Source organism: Suricata suricatta, chromosome 6 (assembly GCF_006229205.1).
Source record: "Suricata suricatta isolate VVHF042 chromosome 6, meerkat_22Aug2017_6uvM2_HiC, whole genome shotgun sequence".
Lineage (NCBI taxonomy): Eukaryota > Metazoa > Chordata > Mammalia > Carnivora > Herpestidae > Suricata > Suricata suricatta.
This window is the reverse complement of record NC_043705.1, coordinates 45,740,254-45,753,816: the sequence shown is the minus strand read 5'-3', so window position 1 is coordinate 45,753,816 and position 13,563 is coordinate 45,740,254. Positions and strand designations below refer to the sequence as shown.

Sequence of the window (13,563 nt, the reverse complement as noted above, 5' to 3'; positions counted from 1 at the left end):
CTGAACCGCTCAGGTGCCAGAGGGTTAAGTTTTATATAATGATATCTCTTATGGTATAATGTTTAACAATTTATTGAGTCATTGTACCTCACCCAGGGACAACTGTAATCTATTTTAAGTTTAGAAAAGTTTCATCAGAGTTCTCTATAAAACTCCAAAATTTAAGGCCTGGGAACAATCACAAAAATCATGCAGGCCAATACCTGTCATGATCAGGTTATACTGCTCTCTAGTGATGTTTTCCCATTGTACATATATCACTAATGTTGTAAGTTATAAATCAAACATCTGGTGGCACCTAAATACTTAATACTTGTTTTTTTCATTGACACATTCTCAACTTCCATAATTTCAGAGATGTTTATATGTTAAAAAAATTTTTTTTAATGTTGATATATTTTTAAGAGAGAGAGAGACAGAGCCAAAGCAGAGAAGGGGCAGGGGGTGAGGCACAGAATCTGAAGCAGGTTCCAGGCTCTAAGCTGTCAGCACAGAGCCCAATGCGGGGCTTGAACTCACTAACCAAGAGATCATGACCTGAGCTGAAGTGGGACACTTAACCAACTGAGCCATCCGGGCTTCCCTGCATTTTATTTTTTAATTTAGAAAAATCTCAACTGTGAAATATTTAGGGCATAGAGGTTTATGCTTAGTATTAGTTTTACTTTCCAATTAGCTGAGTAATGCGCAGGTTTTTGTTTTTTTTTTTTTTTACCAACTTAATGTTTAGATTTTTTTTGTTTTCTTTTTTTAATAGTTTATTTATTTTTGAGACAGAGACTGAGCATGAGCGGGGGAGGGGCAGAGAGAGAGGGAGACACAGAATCCAAAGCAAGCTCCAGGCCCTGACCTGTCAGCACAGAACCCAATAAGGGACTCGGACCCAGGAACTGTGAGATCATGACCTGAGCCAAAGTCGGGCAGTTAACTGACTGAGCCACTCAAGCACACCCAGAATTTTTTCTGAAATCTGTTTTAAAATCTAGCAAAGTTCTAGTATCCTAGTAAGGTAGTTAATAGGTTACATATTTGAATCTCTCTTTGAGTAAAGATATTATTGTTAGATTATGAAAATTTTTTTTAAATTTTGCCATATTGTGTTTATGAGAAGAGTTTATAAGTAGATGCTGGACTCTGGGACAAAAGCTGGGAAAGCTCTTTCTATCTCTCTCTTTTAATCCAAACATCCAATAGCAGTTTATTTTCATATGCTCTGCCATTTCCCTTTAAGTTTAAAAGCAAAAATAACATTCCAGCTTTATAATTGGCTCTTGCTTCAAAAATATTCTGATTAACCTAGGTTTGGTGAACATATTTTATAATATCTCTCTTATTCCCTCCCCCCATAATATATTGTTTGTCCTATTAATTCACAGACACTATAGGTTAAGATTAGACAAATGGCACCATGCCATCCTTATTTCAGACAGCCAAATGTGAATCTCACTAGTTGTTAGTGTCTAGTGGATATGAAGACACTTGTGAGAATGTAGACCATTTGATCACTGGGTGTTGGGAAGAGCTCAGAAAGAAGCATTCCTGGTATTGTTCAGACTATAACAATTCAGCAGTTGACATTTCCAGAGAGAATTTTTGTGTTTTTTACTACAAAATCTAGAGGAGAAAAAAGGAGAAATGGGGAGAAGGGTCAGCAGAGGGTCAAATGCAATGGGGAGAGTGGAGTAAAGGTGAAGGAAGCCATATGTCTCAAACTGGACAGGGGAATAGAGAAAATGAGATGAGTAGATGCAGTGGCAAAATTGCAGAACAACTTAAATAACTAGGGTATGATTTAATCCGTAGAGAGACAGGGGAAGGGATGATTCGGTGAGCAATAAAGATGCAACAGGGACTGAAATCAGAGCTCAAGTCAAAAGGGAAATTGGGAGGTGGTTAATACTTTTACTTTTATACATTCCAAATTAAATGCTAGACTGAAGCATCTAGACTAAGAGATGGTTGGCAATAAAAGAGAGGACAAAGAATAAAAAGGTGGAGGTAGCCCTGACCTCACGCAGCAAAGAACAGCAACACCTCCTGAATCACTGCTATTACTATGGGCACCTGTGTTTAATTTGAAGGCCTCCAACCCTCTTACATTATGAGACCTAATGAGATCATGGCTGGAGGTGGTATGACTGGACTTTTTGTGGCTGAGTTATACACATTTCTGTTTTATCCCCTAATCTTGGTGATGAAATCACTGTTGCGAATTGAATCAGAGTTTCACTATGGCTGGCATGCAAGTTATTATTCTCAGTACACATTTTCCTCTTTACCAAAAATGGTACTAACAACTTGGGATCATGTTCATCTGTGGAAAACAAAATGGAAAGAATATGAAAATCGCTTTAAATCTCCTCTGGAAAGTAACTTAGAAAAACCCCATTAATATGAGATTCTCAGCATTAAATTATTTTTTTAAATGAATTTTAGGTTGAAAGTGTTTAAGTTTTGGAAAGATGTATTTTAAGTTTGAGAAACTGGTTAATTACCATATTTCTAAATGCTGGCTTTCCTCTGTAAGGAACAAAGGTCATTGTTGCTCATTTGGCTATCTACAGGCTCAAATTTGGAAACTAGTATTCTGACTTCACTAAGGTACTATCTTCCACATGCAAAACTGGCACAATCACATAAGCTCACACTCTTCTCTCCAGTTTGTCTCTTACCCAAGAAGAGCATGAGCATATCCACTGAGGATAGTTGCATGATTTATAATCATGGATTGAAGAAAACGGCTAGTGACCTCATGCCTATGACCTAGATCCTACTACTTAGCAGGGTTAAAAATGAAATTCAAGGGAAACAGTAACCACTGGGGGATATAGTCCTAGTTTCAACATTGCTCTTTTCATGACTTTGGATAACTACTTTTCCTAATACTAATGTTACTTTCTTCTTCTACAAAACAAAGTGTAATTCCTTGAATATAGTAGGCATTCAGCATATATTTATTGAGTTAAATACAATAATATATTAATCAGCACTCTGGTTGAAAATAATACAACTTCAACTTCAGGTACTTTCTGCACAGAAGAGGATTTGTTGGTTTACTTAACAAACCTGGGGGAAGGGCAACCTTGAATGCTTCAGGAATGGCTAGAATCCAGGATGCAACAGAATCAGGGCCCTCTAGCTCCTCTGTATTCTTTCACACCAGCTAATTCCACTTGACAGAGGACATGGCCACCAGCAGCTCTTACAGCTTTATGCACCTTTGTGACAAGAAGGGAAAGGGTCCCTTTTGCTCTAGTGGAGGTATCAAAGTTCTAAAGCCAGATTCTCCTTGGTGTAATTTGTATCTTGATTCACACCCTTGGACCAAATAATGTGTCTAAGAGAGTGAGTTCTGCAGAAGCATGACACACATACATATATGCACACACACATACACACCCTAAAATTACATATATAAAAGTTCATTTATGACTTCAGGGAAAAATGAGTGGTTTACCTACAAATGTGTAACATGTTCATTTTGTTATTTCAGTCTCTTCCCCCATTAGCTGCTTAGATGCTATTTTTAGGAATAAATGGTCAAAACAACAGATCTCTGTGTTTTCACAGAGCTGACTCAGGCTCTGCTCTTGGTGCAGGTTTTTAGAGACTCCTGTATCTTCAGGCTTTTTCTGCCCCATAAGCCTTGTAAAGACCTACTATTTTCTGCAGAGCCTGACCATCATTTCTGGAAATCAAAAAACAAATCCCTAGCTCCTTTAATGTGGTTTTAGCACAAAATCCTTGATTGTAGGAGAACCTGCTTCAATGTGATAATAAATAAAGCAACTGTTCCTTGTCTGTGGTATTTAGACACAATGTTAGAAGCTTTCAGTGGTATGCTAAAGCCTACCTGAAATCCTGTTATTAGTGTATCTTCTCTTTATGTTCAGCATGTCAAGGATGTAGGTTGAAATTGGCGTTAGTGAGGTATTCACCACACAAAATTGGTAAACACAACAAATCAAGATCCTGCCTTCCCATAAAGAGCCAGTTGTCAAACACTTAACCAGCACATGACTGGGAGCTTCATATTTATTACTTTACTTAATCCTCATGACAGTCTCATGATTTATATTTATATTGTTATCTTTATTTTAAAAATGAATTTACAGGGGGGCCTAGGTAGGTCAGTCAGTTGAACATCCAGCTCTTGATTTCTTCTCGGGTCATGATCCCAGCATCATGGGATCAAGCCCCACATTGGGCTCAGCACTGAGCATAGAGCCTGGTTAAGATTCTCTCAATACCTCCTTGCCCCTTTCCCCCACTCTCTCTTAAAAAATTAGTTCAGAGAAGGGAAAATATAAATTTGGTAAAAAAAAAAAAAAAACTTAATGCATTATTTGTTTGGAACAGGTTCCTGTCTGCTTCAGAGCCCATGCACTACATTTTGGAAAGCAGCTGACAGAGCTTTTCCTTAGCAGTTCTTCCATTTGTCATTTGTCACATTAACCAACACTGAAAAATGTCAACTCTTCTAGGGAGAGGATGTAGTCCACTGATGACAGAGTTTTCCCTCAGCTGAAAATCTCTGGCTTTACTGAGGAAATGTTTTTCTGCATTTCTTCTACTTGTCACTGCAGGTGGTTCATTGGGGATTGGTTGGAGTGTAGCAAGACTTGTGACGGTGGGATGCGCACCAGGGCAGTGCTCTGCATCAGGAAGATTGGACCTTCTGAGGAGGAGACTCTGGACTACAGCGGCTGTTTAACACACCGGCCTATTGAAATGGAGTCCTGCAACAACCAGTCATGTCCACCGCAGTGGGTGGCTTTGGACTGGTCAGAAGTAAGGGAATCTGAGACTGTATGTTTTGAGATGTCTTAGCTATCAGTACCAAAGCATTTAATAGTAAGGACACCTAAGCATGTGAACACCTTAGAACTCAACAAGTAGGGACTGCCTTACAGTATATTTGTCCCTTTTATAATGTATTGCTGCTTGTCAGGAAGTAAGGTTTTTCTAGGTCAGGGACATCAGTGAGAAACTAGACATCAGTTTGATTAAAATTAAACCTAAAGTGAATTGGAAAGAATAGTATAGTGAGTACTCACTTAAGTGGTTTTTCTCTTCCTTTGCTATTCTTGAGCAGAAAAATAAGCTCAGAATTAGTGATAAATCCTTTTTCCCAAGTCATGTTGCCGCCTAACCACATAATTCATACATATGAATATTTATCAATTTTTATCACTTATTATATATCTAAATGTATGTTAATTCCTTCTGTTGCACCTGGAGAAGAAACATGGAGTTGAGGGTTGTAATATACCAAAAAGTCCAATTGAGCCTTTATCATTAACCTCTGCTTACATGATCAGTGAGGGAGACCTGACTAAGATAATGTTTCTCTGCCTTACGTGTATATGAAAGATATAAAAAAAAGCCTAAGACAATCTAGAGGCTCAGAAAAATTGCCTTATGAAAAATGAGGTAAGGGGTAGAGTTAATTCTTGAGTCCTCATTCTTCATGAGCCATGTAAATGGAAACACTATACCATTCTCCACATTTCCCATAGAGTAGTTGAATTCTTCCATAATGTCAGTTAATATTAAAAAGAATGAGTACCTGACTGTATAACTGAAGGTCATTCTTCCAAGTTAACAAAACAGGATGCATTTCCTGCTGGAAACATTGTGGTACTTACTTTGGGTATTTCCTGTAGACCTCATAAGTTTTTAAAAAAAAAAATTTTAAATAAACAGAAAACATACATTGTTCTTTAAGAACCCCTGGATATAACCTTTCTCCCTGTGAATCTTACTACTGGAGTGGCCTTATTTTGGTAGAGGCCTGGGCCTAAAAGAGGGACTGTGTTTAAGATTGTACATGGAAATGGAGATTCTGACTAGTTGTAATTATCTGTGGAATCTTTGGTGGGAATTGGGAGTGTTCTTCCAAGTCTCCTGGCGGTACTCCAGCTTCAGTAATTACATCTGCCTACCTAAACTTTTGTGTTTCAATCAAATGTAGAGATATTCTTGGTGAGTGGTCATGGAAAACAGTGTGAAGTCTTCTGTTTCCTAAAAGTGGGTGGATTAACTCCTAAATTGATTTGGAAAATAAAATTGTCTGATAAAGAATAGACATTTTGTAGAATTGTACATATGTTGGTAATTATTTTACCTGTGTTCCAGTGCCCAGGATCCTCACAGAAGTTCATAAGTAGTCATTGAAAATGATGACAAATTTGTTACAGGAAAATCATAATGAGAGGCCTGATGATTGGCTTCAACAGTTTTAGGCTTTCAGGTCAAGTCCCTAAGTATAATTTAGTACTAACTAAACACACTGTAATAGGCACTATGAGCAATATAAAAGAATCCTATAAGCTTGGGAAAATAACTATGAAAAAACTAGAGACTAACATAAGACAATGTTTAATAAAATGGTGGATTATAAAGTATAAATGTATAAATGATGTAGAAATTTAGAGCTAAGAAGGTCAGAATAGCTTGGAGTAGAATCAGAAAGTTTTTCGTTGAGATGCTGGGGTGGCTGAGTCAGTTAAGCCTTGGACTTGATTTCTGCTCAGGTCATGATCTCACAGTTTGTGAGTTCAAGCCCCATGTCAGGCCCTCTGCTGATAGTGCAGAGCCTGCTTGGGATTTTCTCTCTCCCTCTCTGTCCCTCCCCTGCTTGCTCGTTCTCACTCTTCCTCTTTTTCTCTGTCTCTCTCCAAATAAATAAATAAACCTTAAAAAAGGAAGAAAAGCTTTTTAGTTGATGGAAGCTAAATTGAGTGTTGGAATTTGGGATATGAAATAGGAAGAGAAAAGGGAAGCTGGAAAAGATACTCCTGATAACAAGATAGTTATTTACTCAGTTACTTATTCAGAGACTATTCCTCAAACAACTGAACAGAAACATAATGATCATGAGGTGAAAGTAGGGTGAAGAAGAGGGTTTGTTTTAAAGAATAAATGGAAAATAAGATTGCATGAAGTAGTGATAGATAATAAGGATTCAACTTTATATGTCACCTTGCTACCAAAAGTGGAGAAATAGGGGGCACCTGAGTGGCTCAGTCCATTAAGCATCCGACTTTGGCTCAGGTCATGATCTTGTGGTCCTTGAGTTCAAGCCCCACGTCAGGTTCTGTGCTGATAGCTCAGAGCCTGGAGCCTGCTTTGGATTGTGTCTCCCTCTCTCTCTGCCCCTTCCCTGCTCATACTCTGTCTCTCTTTGTCAAAAATAAACAAACATTAAAAGAAAACATTTTAAAAGTGGAGAAAATCAGATAAGTTCATAAGCAAACACTAGAAGAAATTTCTGCCAACCATGAAAACACTAAAATCACATGCACAGGTGTATTCATTGATCCCTTGATCTACACTTTTCTGTATCATTATGTTTTAATTTTAATGTAAAACAAATATAATCATCTTGAAAAAAAAGGCATATGTATGTTATAGTATGTTTCCATTCCAAATACCGTTTTAAGTTTTTCTTCTGAAATCAACCTCATATATGTTGTAATTACCCTGCTCTGAGAATTTTGATTCTTATCTATCCACTCTTAGAGATCACTTGCTCAAAATGCTCTGAGAGGCCCTTAGGCTCTCCTAAGAGGCTGCTTGAAGAAACATGAAAAAGTTAGGTGGGCTTTTAATCACATTTCTGCTATCTTCTTTAAGATATCCAAGTCAAGGGGCGGCTTGGTGGCTCATTTGGTTAAGTGTCCGACTCTTGGTTTTGGCTCAGTTCATGATCTCACGGTGCGTGGATTTGAGACTGACATCAGTCTCTCTGTGGATGGCACGGAAACTGCTTGGGATTCGCTTTCTCTCCCTCTCTCTCTGCCCCTCCCCTGCTCGCACTGTCTCTTTCTGTCTCTGTCTGTCTTTATCAAAATAAATAAATAAATTTTTAAAAAAAGAAAGCTAAGTCGAAGCTTAGGACAAAAATGCAGTGCTGAGGGTGTAGTATGCACATGTTGGGACCACCACTGCAAACAAAGCATTGGTAGCTGCTGTCCTCTCTCCATAGACAACCCAAGAAAACCGCTCGGGGTAAGCGTAGTTCAAGAAATGCTGCCATTATTATCTTAGAGATTCCAGATTACAGGTGCTATCTGTACCATTATCTTTATTCTTTGGATCTTTCTCAGTAAGAAAAAAAAGTTAAGTTTTATACCATTCAGCCTTTCCTGTTTATTTTCCAAAGGAGGGCTACACTCTTACACTTCCTTTTTTTTTTTTTTTTTTTTTTTTTTTTTACTTTACTAGGAAGCCCACTTCTTCCCTAGATTGGTTAAAAATAAATGAAAGTAAATAGCATTAAGTGAAATAAATGTCTGAGTAGCTATGGAGAACAAAGTGAGAAGAGGAATGTCTCCCCAAAGGAACAGAATACATCCCACTTTTGAAAAGAGGAGGTCCTACCAGAACAGCAGGCAATGTTCAATCATTTTTGGTTAGCTGCTGCAAATATTTCACACAGTATTCATTTGACACACCCCTGAAAACTTCCCTTCTTGGTCTGCCCCTTCCCCACTTCTAACGATCAGCTGTCTGAGCTCTGCTAATCACAAGGGTGAGGTTCAACTAGTGAAAACATGTTGCTGCAAGAGGAATGTACCCTTTGCCCTTTTCTTTTTCTTTGCTGGCCTCTCTAATATAAAATTTCCATTGTTGCAAAGCCAGGAACCATTTTTCATTTTCTCCATCAGTGAAACCCACTGGGTTATTTTCTTTTTTGCTTATGGCAAAAGAAAAAAACAAAAAAGCCAAATTACTTGGTAGAAAATGGCTCTTCAGCAGCCTTTTGTGAAACTAGTGAAGCAACAGCTTTCCCATTTCCTAGAATATAGCCTCATTCCTGGGATCACCTGTACTATGTTGGACTTAAATGGTTTTCTGTTTTTGCCCTCTCCTGTCAAGTAACTCTTAGACTCATTGCTGCATACTGTGGATGGGCTCCAGCAATCATAAGCCATTCTTTTGATGTATTGGAATAGGTTTTTTTTTTTTTTTTGACTCCCACAGAGTAGCCATTGAAAAAGGTCTATTTCTTGTACTTAATCTTGGACAAGTGGATGACTGCTGGCATCATACTCAATTAATTTGATAGGACTTACATTTAGGTAGCATTAGTTAAGAAGGGATTGGGGGGGTGGGGTTGGAAAGGGTACAAAACCTACCTGCAGGGGACATGCTTTCTTTTAGAAGACAGTTGTGACATCCGTTTGCTTACTTCTAGGTTTTACCTTGGTACTATAACAAGGTAAATTAAACCTGTATCTCCAGAGAGAATTCAGTCTAACCCCAAAATGTTAACATTTCTGTTCTTTACAAGTGACAGCCAAATTGTTTTCCCTGGTGTGATTTCAAATAGTTTTCTCTGCAAAATATGTTTTTGGTTTTTAATGATAGATCATTAAGCTAAAGTATAAATACATCTCTCATAAAAATGACCTCCTATATCTCACTGGGATGAAAACAAACAAATGGTCTGATCAGATTTTAAGACTTTAAATAATTGTAAAATTTTGATTATATGAATAAATAGGAAAAATAGGTACTTACCTGCCTATTTATAAAGAAAAGAGTGAAAAATGATTTTACTAAAGAATAGATTGTCCAGAAGTACCTGGTGGGTCAATCGGTTGAGCATCCGACTTCAGCTCAGGTCATGATCTCAGGGTTCATGAGTTCCAGTCCCACATCAGGCTTACTGCTGTCAGAGCAGCACCTTTTCAGATCCTCTTCCCCCTTCTCTCTGCTCCTCCCCAATTTGTGCTCTCGCTGTGGTTGAGGGTGGGGGGAGGGGGGGACAATGTATTGTCCATTGAAATAGTATCTTCCACCCAGCAACTATAGTTTATTGTGAGACCAAATGGGATGGATTTTGATGTTTATAACTATGCTTTCATCTAAAAAATGAGTTTTACTAGTCCTTCAATATCTAATTATTACTAAGTATCAATATTTAATTATTACTAGTAAAGTTTAAGGCATAGTAAAAAATGTGCAAAAATATACCCTTATTTCTGAAGAAGACTCTGAAGCACTTAGAATTAAGTTAATGCCTACTAATCAAATACAGAACCATGGCTACATCTTGCTTTTCTGGAACTTCTTATTTTGTTAGAGAGTTAAATAAAACTGAAGCTGTCAGATGGATACACATATTTATCTATCTAAAGGCTAGAGAGAAGGAAAGATGAAATGTAGGCTAAATAAAGCAGGAAGAAGTAAAAATAAAAACAAGCTGAGGAACATCTCTGCTTGGATATCTCTGACCTAAGGTCAAAAGAATTTGCAGGATAGAGTTCTTGAATAAAGCTGGTCTAATTGGCATCCCTATGCCTTTGCTGTTTTTTTACAAGCCTTTTTTAAACATTTAAATTTATAATCACCCTTAAGAAGTATAATATTTACAGATACCAGAGTTGAGGCTTTGGGTACAGACATGTAATCTTTGTGGCTAGATATTAAATGCTAAAATTGGATTTCCCATATATCCTACATGTTTCTGTCTATCTCCCTAAAGTCTTTTTGCACTTTATTTCAATTTATTTTTTTAATAATTAATTAATACTTCTTAAGTGTTCTCATGACATCCTGATGATGCTAAGAGCTCAAGTGTGGATCAGAAAGTCTAGGATTTAGTTCTGTTCTACCCCTTGCTATCTGTTTAACCTTGAGCTTCTTAAGTTTTCCTTATCTGTAACCATTCTCAAAAATTTGTATAAGAATACTGTATTTGAAAGCGATTGGTGAACTGTGAAGCTCTTACGAAATGTAAGGTAGTAGAATTATTATCAGTAATAATATTAAGCATTAGGAGAGCAGCAGAAATCCTCGAAGGCCTCGGCTTCTAACATTGGTGGATGGAGGAGACGTGGTATGAAGTCGGGAGGACTAGACACCGGTGGGGCAAGCTCAAAGACAGGAACCAGGGCTTTATTCATTCTACAGAACACATGATTGCATGTCTTGGTTTCCTGAAATATAAAGTGATAGAATTGTTTTAAGGGTTAACTGAGATAACAATTGCAAAAGACATAATTTTACACAATGCCTAACATCCAGAAACAGTAAGCATTAGCATTAAGTCTGCCATTTAATAGCTGCTTGACTTTCTACCAACCACTTAGTCTAAGATTGTTTCCTTATTTTAAAACCAGAATAATAATTGCCATCATAGGATTTCTGTAAAGACTATATAAATTATAGCACTTAACACACTCTTGGTATATATTGTGTTATTAAATGATAGCTGCTATTATCATTATTGTTTTTAGTAGCGGTTCATTAGTAGAAGTGGCAGCAGCATTGGCATTGTGCTCGGCACTGGGCTTGCACTGGAGAATACTGCACGTTAGTGTGGAGAGATGGATCTGAAGAGGTGAACTTAGCCTTCCTATCAGGGGATAGAGTTTGAATTTTTATCCTGAAGACAATAACGAGCCATTGAAGGATTTATTTTTTAATCACAAGAGAATATAATTGATTTGTGCTTTAGAGAGGGGAGTGAAGTAAGAGCAAGAAATAAGGAGACCTGTTAGAAAAAGAGTGCAATCTTACATGAAGGAAATGATGTTTGTCTGAAGTAAGATTAGTGGCAGTGGAGACAGAGAAAAGACAGATGTGAGAGAGATGTGGGAGTTGGATTAACAGGACCCCATGATGGATTCTATGAAAAGAGAGGAGCAGCGGCTGGAAATAAGTATGTTGATTTGGGTGTGAAAAAAAGTAGCAGACATCAGGAATTTGACCACTTTGGCCACTAAGACCCTAACTAAACCTTCTCATGTAGCCATATTGGAAAGAACTAGATGTTATCCTCCTTCAAAATGCATCTTATTGAAACTTTTTCTAAGTTGGAGGAAATGTAATCTGTTATTACATTCCTGGTGATGAAAAGTTTTCATGGGATCCTTGATTTTACCTGAAAAAAAAAATAGTAGTAATTTTCTCTCTATGACATGCATCAGGCTCAAAGATTGCCCCGACAGAGCCACATGAGGTGTATATAGTGTTCATTATGAATGATATCCTCATCCCACAACTAGCACATCTTGACTTACCTGATTGTAAATGAAAACCATCCTTCATATAGAACAGTATATATTTATTGAGTGTATACTCAAAGCCCTGTGCTGAATTCTGAGGGTCAGAATGGGCCAGTGTACAAATTAAAAATAGAAATGAAATAATTTTAAGGAGCTTATAGTCTGGAAGGGATGAGAAGACATGTAAACGTAATTATAAATAGGCGAAGGTGATGCTGGACACAAGAATATACATATTCTACATCTCCTTTTATAGTACTTGACTGTGCTCGCATGTATATCTCCTACATAAACCTATGATCTCCTGGAAGGTAGAGACCATCTTATTCACTTTTGTACCCCCTTCTCAGTCTAGTGTAGCTTATGCAGTAGATCTGGAACATTTCTTTTTTTTCTTTTTCTTCTTCTTCTTTTTTTTTTTTGTTGTTGTTGAATAAAAAGTATAGAAACAGGGTTTCAAAATGTTGTGGATAAGATCTTCACTTGACTGAGAGGAAGAGCAGATTTGAAGTGTTAAACATACAGTGTAGAAAATTGGAGGACTTTATTCAGCCACCAACTTTAATAGGTAACTCTAAGAAACAGCATTTTAACCTGGAAAAGAGGTAAATAGTAGACTTTGTGACATTGGAAGAAGAAGCATCTTTTCCTCATATGAAGAACAGACTGATCCAACTAAAGAAGAGTCAAATTCATTATGTTTAGGGAGAATTATTAGGTACAAGGAGAAGTCCAGAGGTTTTCTGTGCAATAAACTTTGACCAATGGCCATGTATTCTTAGTTACCACACTCTAAGAATACACTTCTCAATCAACCTCCAGCTTGCTTCATAAAGACGAGTTCTCATTGTCTACTATTAATAAGGATTCTCTTCAGAAGACTACACCCAGCAAGTAGGAAACCAAGGATTCCACATTCCAAAAGTTAGGATTTCTGTAAAGACTGTATAAATTCTAGCACTTAGCACAATATTTGGTATATATCATGTTTATTAAATGTAGCCAAGGACAGGGAGGTATCAAGGAGTAAACCTACCCATAACAAAAGAAGAAAATAAGTTAGCCAAGAAGAGCAGACTTTGAGTTTAGCTCTTAAAGTCCTTAGGGAAAAATGATAAAAGTACTTCTGCTTAAAACTTAAGCAGTTTTCAAGTCCAAAGATGGAGATTTATTACATAAAATGTGGTACATCCCTCTCATGTGGAATTCTATAAACCAATTACACTGATGTTAAACATTGTTTTTTCTCACATAGAAAGACAGTCAAAATATAGTATTACATTTTTTTAAGTTAGAAATTTATGCTAAGATCTTTTTATTAAATACAGATGAGAAATGGGGTCTGGGAGGTGGGGGAAAAGATGTAAAACCAAGGCTCTCTGGACAGTGAAGAGTGGGTTATTAACCTTTTCTTATTACTATGTTCACCTATGTATATTTTTAATATATCCATATTGAACATGTTTTGTTTTAAATTACATGTTTTATGAGAAGGGGGAAGAGCAGAGAGGGAAACAAATCACAAGAAACTCTTAATGATAGA

At 37.1% G+C, this 13,563-nt stretch overlaps 1 protein-coding gene across 1 annotated transcript in view; it reads left to right on the top strand.

Moving 5' to 3' along the window:
* Positions 1 to 13,563, top strand: part of ADAMTS6 (ADAM metallopeptidase with thrombospondin type 1 motif 6) — a 265,952-nt gene that overhangs the window by 233,417 nt on the left and 18,972 nt on the right. The window contains exon 21 of the mRNA XM_029942319.1: positions 4,587 to 4,791. Coding sequence (XP_029798179.1) covers positions 4,587 to 4,791 — 205 coding nt within the window. The remainder of the gene's footprint in view (positions 1 to 4,586; positions 4,792 to 13,563) is intronic.